Here is a 6,469-nt window from a genome sequence, read left to right on the forward strand (position 1 = left end):
CACATGGGGCTCTCTGCTCGGCAGGGAGCCTGCTTCCTCCTCTCTCTCTGCCTGCTGCTCTGCCTACTTGTGATCTCTCTCTGTCAAATAAATAAAATAAAAAAAAAATCTTTAAAAAATATTAATTTATTTGACAGAGATCACAAGCAGGCAGAGAGAGAGGAGGAAGAAGGCTCCCCACTGAGCAGAGAGCCCGATGCGGGGCTCGATCCCAGGACCCCGGGATCATGACCTGAGCAAAAGGCAGAGGCTCAACCCACTGAGCCACCCAGGTGCCCCTCCCTCGGTACCTTTTAAAAATGACCACTCAGAACTGAGCCTACAAAAAAAATCAGTGATCACCTTATAAGTAGTAGGTGTGTGCCATCCTGCTGTCTCTCCTGATCCAGGATGCAGGACTGCCCTTCTGAAGCCTTGCTCAGCACAGCCCCGTTCTGGGATCTGTGACTACTCTTTTTTTTTTTTTTTTTAAGATTTTATTTATTTATGTATTTGACAGAGAGAAAGGTCACGAGTAGGCAGAGCGGCTGACAGAGGGAGAGGCAGAGAGAGAGGTGGGAAGCAGGCTCCCTTTTGAGCAGAGAGCCTGATGCGGGGCTCGATCCCAGGACCCTGAGACCATGACCTGAGCTGAATGTAGAGGCTTTAACCCACTGAGCCACCCAGGCGCCCCTCTGTGACTAATCTTGTGACTTTCCTTCCTTCATGTCCTGAAACTCTGCCTTCCTCACAGCGGCCCTGGGGTTTTCACTTCCCCAGAGTGGGAGCTTAGATGCCAGGTTACCTGCTGACCCTGTGTGGCTGGCTTGTGCCCCCTAATTCTGCCAGACAATTCAGCCAGACATTACCTGCAGTCTCAACACACCACCTCCAGGTTCTAGCATGGGGTGACAGACATCCTTTCCCACTTCCTGCTGCCCTGGGAGAGTTTTGGGGGGTTGAGGTCAGGGCTGGGGAAACACGACTGGCTGCCTCCTCCCGCAGCCCCCTCCTGGCCTTCACCAGAGTCCTGCTTCCTTTTGTCCTTATATATCCAAGCCCATTCTGCTGCTCAGAGGGCTGTCCTCTGAGCATGTCCAGGCCCCCCTTCTCCTCGTCCAAATAAGCCCTCAGAAGAGAATCTGGAACTCCTTTACAACCCAACCAGGAACAGTGACGGGGGATTGGACCCAATGTCGCTCTTCCCAGGATACCTGGACTCAGACCTCCCACTCAAAGAAATGGGTGGGGAAGGAAAGCGTCTTGAGGTTCCCAAGGCCCAGACTCCGCCCCCCAGTTCATGAAGTGGGAGCCACAGAGGCATACCTGGGGCCAAGTCTAAAAATCACGTGGTCTTTATTGTGATGGTGGCCATTTCCCAGGAGGAGCAAATGTGGGGTGTTGGGTGTGGCAGCACAAACCGCTCTAGAACCGTCTTTACTCCTCCCCTGTCCTCAGCCAAAACAGAACCCAAATGAGGTCCCAGCCCCAGATGCCAGCCCAAGGAGGGGCTGCTGGGGTGGGGGAGGGAGTCAGAGTCAAAAGTCACGTGGAGCCCAGTGACTGTCAAGGCACTTGCTGGAAACAAAGCTGGAATAGGGTGGGAGGCAGAGAAGCTCCAGGGCAGGCCCAGGTAGCCCAACACAGAGCAGAGGGGAATTAGCCTGGGGCCTGGAGTGTGCAATCCTCAGGTCCCAGCTGTAGGATCCCCCTAGAAAGGGGCCAGGGTGCTAGCCCTGAGGTTGACCTGAGCTCCAGCCCATAGCGGCAGGAGCCAGGAGAGCCTGAAGGATTGGTGAACATCAGTGGGGTCGGGGCTGTGCCTGGGGTGGGGGGTGGGGCAGGACCACCAGGGAGTGTGGGAGCCAGCAGGCACCTGCTGAGGGCTGGCGAAGAGGCCACCGCAGCTCAGCAGAATCCCAGAGAGCCCGCTGCTGCCGGTGACGATTAGGACGGCTCCCAGGAGAGGGGCTGGAGGCCGGCTTGCTCTGTACCAGTCCAGGCCAAGTTCCAGGACAGCGGGACCAGCCGCTGGAAGGGGGTCGAGTGAGCCGCATGAGGGTCAGGAGGTCATCCTCCAAGATGGACGGACAGGAGCTGGCGGGGCTGCTGGCCCAGCCAGGAGCCCGGGATCACCTTACTTGCAGTACTCCTTTCTGAAGTCTGGAAGCCAAGGGAACAGGTGGGTGTCTGCCCTCTGCCCCTCTGTCACAGGGGTAAACACAAGGCAGACATCTAGCAGGACTGCCCAGGGACTCCTCCTCCTGGAGCTAGTGAGTGTGGACCCGGTGAGGCATGAGCCCAGCCCTCCTAGTCGCTCACCTCTGTCCAAGTCAATGTTCTTTGTGGGAAGTGCGCTGCGGCCCAGCTCAGCCCTCTCCTTCAGGATGTTGTTTTTGTAATCTGGTGCAGGAAGAGGGCAGGGTGAGGCCCCCGGTCCCCAGAGATGTGCCTTCCCTACCTAGCTCAGGCCTGGGAGCTGCCGTCTGCACCTGGGTTCTGGGGCCCTCCCTCACCTAGCTGGGTGTCCTCACTCCTGTAAAGAGCCTGGTCTCTGGTGGCCACAGCCAACTCTGCCATGTTCACATCCTTCCTGGAGGCGGAGAGGGTGGTAGGCAGTTAGATCAGGGCAGGATGGAGGGGGGGGTCCTGGTCCCCAGGAGAGCCTGGAGGGGACACTCACCCCTTTGACTTCCCAGATTTCTTGTCCGTGTATTCGTACCCTGGGGAGGAAGACTCATGTTGGGGGCAGTGTCACCCCCTCCCCAGCTCCCTCAGCCCGGAGGAACCCTCCCATCCCAGAGCACTCACCCCAGGCCCCACCCCCAACTGCGGGGGGGGCCCCCACCCTGCGGATCGGCGCCCCAGCTCACCCCCGCGGCGGCGCTGGCGGGCGGCCAGGACGACGGTGATAAGCAGCAGGATGAACAGAAGCAGGGTGGCCAGCACGTAGCCCAGCTGCTGGAAGAAGTGCGCCCGGCCCTCGGGGACTATGACGTTGATGACACTGCGGCCGCGCGCCAGGGTGGGATCTGCACGGGTCGTGCGGGGCGGTGTCAGGGAGTGCGCCGCAGACCCACCGAGCATGCACCCAGCCGCCCCCGCTGCTGCAGGGGACTCGGGAAGGGATGCAGGGCCGGGGCCCCAGGGGCCCTCCCCTCGGCCAACACCCAGGGCCCCGTGGCGGGGCGCGGGGGAGGGGGCCGCGGCACCTGGGCCAGGGGCGCCGCTGTGGCTGGAGCCGTTGCCCGGCGAGTCCCGCGGGGGCGGCCCGGCGACGGGCTCGGTGACTCTCAGGTGGAAGGTGCGACGCTCGTGCAGGCCGCAGTAGTGATGGTGCAGGTGGCAGGAGTAAGTGCCCTCGTCGGCGGGCTCCAGCGGGTCGATGCGCAGCGAGAAGTCGCCGCGCGCGAAAGCGTCCGCCCCCACCGCCACGCGGTCGCGCAGGAAGGGCGGCCCGTAGGCGCGGCGCTCCCCCGACGCGTAGAGGTCCAGCAGGCGGTCGGCGCGGTCGTGCGGCACCCCGGGCGGCTGGCGGTCCCAGTGCACCACCTGCTGCGCCTCCTCCAGGTGCCGGTCGGTCCACACGTGCGCGCGGTTCACGCAGGTGAGCAGCGCGGGCGCGCCGCGCTCCACCACCAGCACCTCCTTCTCGCCGTCCCAGTGCGCGCCGGCCTCCCGGGCTGCGGGTGCGGGCGGGTCAGCGCGGGCGGGCGGGGAGGGAGCCCGCAGGGGCGCGTCCCGGGGCGGGGCGCAGTGGGGAGCACACTCACGGTTGTCCGTGACCTCGAGGCGGACGGCCAGGCTCTCGTACAGGTGGCAGTAATGGTGGTGCAGGTTACAGGTGTACAACCCCGCGTCGGCCTCGTCCACCGCTACGGGTCGGCAGAAAGCCCCGCGGTGAAGGGCGCGGCCGGCCCGCGCCCCCGCGGCCCCCGCGGGCCCCCGCCGCGGCGCCCAGGCCCCTTACCGCGGATGAGCAGCGAGAAGTTGCCGTCGTGAAAGGCGGAGAGCGGCAGCAGGAGGCGGCCGCGGTCGCGCGGCTCGTACACGCGCTGCTCGCCCGCCGAGTACATGTCCACGAGCCTGCGGGCCGGGCCGCCGTCCGGGCGGCCGCTGAGGTCCCAGTGGACCACGCGCTGGCGGTCGTGCAGCCGGTCCTGGGTCCACACCATTCTCGGGCTCTGGCAGCGCAGCACGGCCAGGGCGCCCGCTGCCCAGCTCACTGTGGACTCGGACACCACGGAGCTGGCGCCTGGCGCGGGCCCTGAGGGCACTGGTGGGGAGGAGGGGTCACTGGGGGAGGGTAGGACCCGAGGGGAAGGGGTAGGATGGGTCTGGCAAGACAGGAGGGTTAGTGTTGTGGTTTCCAGGGGAGGGCAGTCACTAACCTGAGGACAGAAGGACAGCAGAGCCTGGAAAAAGCAGAGAATCGCACTGGGGAGGGGATGACCTGACCCTTTGCACCCAGGTCACCCACCCAGCCCCAGACCCCCCACTTGGCTGCCCAGGTTCAGCCTGGGCAGACCTTGCTGAGGTGGGTGTTAATGATACCCTTTTTTTTTTTTTTTTTAAGTAGGTTTTATTTATTAGAGAGCATACAAGTGTGCGTGAGCACATAGGGGGAAGGGGGGAGGGAGAGGGAGAAGCAGTCTTCCCCTTGAGCAGGGAGCCCAAGGCAGGGTTTGATCCCAGGACCCTGAGATCGTGACCTGAGCCAAACGCAGAGGCTTAACCAGCTGAGTCCCCCAGGATGACACCGTTTTAACAGGTGGGGACAAAGTCAGAGAAGCCAGGCAGACAAGATGGGGGAGGGGGTTCCTTTAACCTCCCATGGCGTGGGCACAGTCCCCACAGCCCCACCTAACCCTCACAGCCACCCGCCTAGACTGTGGGACAGCTCTTGCCCTTTTGGGGGTGAGTGGTAGAGCCAGCTCTGGAGTGTGCCTGTCACCATCGCAGCAGCGAGGCCACCAGAGCACCAAAGCATGATGCTCAAGGCTGTTTCGGGGGCTTCTGCACATTCGTGTCCAATGAGGTACATGCACCTGCCAAGGACCCTGCCACCCCGCCCTCAAGACTCCTCAGACGGCTGGGCAGCCTGCCCCACATCCAGTTCTCAGGGCCGGAGCCCCCCAGCCGTCCTGAAGGACAGAGGTCTAAAGCAGGAGTGCTGGACTGTCCACACCCCACAGGCAAGTTCCTGCTCCAGAGATGGGCTGAGCGCCCAGGACCAGGAGGAATGTGCCGGGTCAGCAGGCCAGCCCAGGAGGCGGGCTCAGGAGCCAAGGGGGTGACTAGAACAGACCCCGCGAGCCCCACCATTCCCAGGCCCCCTACATCCCCCAACCCACTCCTCTTCTGACCACAGGAACAAGTGCAGACCTGAGGGGTTTTCTGGAAGAGTGGGGTGGGGGAGGGACCCCAGTGAGAGGCACCTCCCTGCCCTTCTTGGCCCTCTGGCTCCCGTGGAAGTGGAATCCGTTTGAGAGGAAGTTCTGGTGGAGATTTCACATAAAACCTCGCCCCTCCTGGGTCCTGGGGGCCCCTTATCCTGGTGAGCTGCCACCCTGAGCACCCCCACCACAGACCCAGCCCCTTCCCTGCAGTGGGAGCGCCCCACTCCTCCGCACTCAAGCTCAGACTGGCAGCTTTGCCCAGAACACAGACTCCCGAAGACTCCGGACCCCCACCCATCCCGCACTCACTCTGCAGAAGCACAAGTTCCCAGATCATAACCTGAGGCCGCAGCTCCATGGTGCCCGCCTGGCCGTACTGCCTCGCTTTGTCTCACTTTTCTGTTCCAACTCTCCAGAAAAACAGCCCGGCCCCCTCCCCCTCCTTAGCCCCCACCATGACATCACGGAGCCCTGGGCGGGGCCAACAGTCTGCAGACCGCCCCCTCTGGCTCCTGCTGGTCCCTAGTCCTCCCCGAAACTTTGGCTGGCCTCGTGAGGAGGGGTGGGAACACAGGGCCCTGCGTCCAACGAAGTGAGGGCAAATCAGAGTGGAGACCCTGTCCCTCCTCTGGCCCAGGTACCGGAGAAGGAGAAGGGGACAGTTGCCCAGCCCTGGAAGAGGCAGGAGGGTTGAGTGCTTGGTCCCAGATGCTGTGGGGGTGGCGGTGACATATGAGGCCAATTGGGGCTGCTGCAGGGCGGGGCTCTGAGGTGCACATCCTCTCCCGTGCACCTCTGTCAGGGGAACCGGCCCAGGGTGCTCCCCTGTGTGGACAGCATGGGCAGGTCCTCCCTTCTGTGCACCTTGTGGAGCCCGAGATGTCCCTCCTAGCAAAAAGGCATCTGGGGACTGGTACCCCCAAGGAGCCCAGGGTGCCAGACCTACCCTCTGTCCCTCTTCCCCTCAGCCTCCTCCGGCCGGATTTCTTCATTTGTAAAAGGAAATGAAAAGTCACACCCACCCTGGATGGGGAGCAGGCTGGAGGCTCCCCTAGGACAGGATGATGGACTCTGCGGCCCAGCGGCACTTT

At 62.9% G+C, this 6,469-nt stretch overlaps 1 protein-coding gene across 1 annotated transcript; it reads right to left on the reverse strand.

Moving 5' to 3' along the window:
• Positions 1 to 1,318: 1,318 nt before the first annotated feature.
• MXRA8 (matrix remodeling associated 8) lies at positions 1,319 to 5,795 on the reverse strand. The gene is made up of 10 exons (XM_059374740.1): positions 5,688 to 5,795; positions 4,371 to 4,394; positions 3,950 to 4,255; positions 3,753 to 3,854; positions 3,192 to 3,662; positions 2,853 to 3,011; positions 2,663 to 2,702; positions 2,496 to 2,572; positions 2,302 to 2,382; positions 1,319 to 2,142 (listed from the first exon to the last, which is right to left on the reverse strand). The coding sequence occupies exons 1-10, from the start codon at positions 5,734 to 5,736 to the stop codon at positions 2,117 to 2,119; spliced, it is 1,335 nt and encodes a 444-aa protein (XP_059230723.1). The 5' UTR covers positions 5,737 to 5,795; the 3' UTR covers positions 1,319 to 2,116.
• Positions 5,796 to 6,469: the final 674 nt, after the last annotated feature.

The sequence above is a fragment of the Mustela nigripes genome, chromosome 14, assembly GCF_022355385.1.
Source record: "Mustela nigripes isolate SB6536 chromosome 14, MUSNIG.SB6536, whole genome shotgun sequence".
NCBI lineage: Eukaryota > Metazoa > Chordata > Mammalia > Carnivora > Mustelidae > Mustela > Mustela nigripes.

What these genes read in the sequence shown, in the direction of transcription:
- MXRA8 (XM_059374740.1), bottom strand. Translation starts at nt 5,736, where the DNA reads ATGGAGCTGCGGCCTCAGGTTATGATCTGGGAACTTGTGCTTCTGCAG. An exon ending in TGCTGTCCTTCTGTCCTCAG is followed by an intron (nt 4,256 to 4,370) that starts GTTAGTGACTGC and finishes CCTCCCCACCAG; the next exon opens with TGCCCTCAGGGCCCGCGCCA. An exon ending in AAATCTGGGAAGTCAAAGGG is followed by an intron (nt 2,573 to 2,662) that starts GTGAGTGTCCCC and finishes CTCCGCCTCCAG; the next exon opens with GAAGGATGTGAACATGGCAG.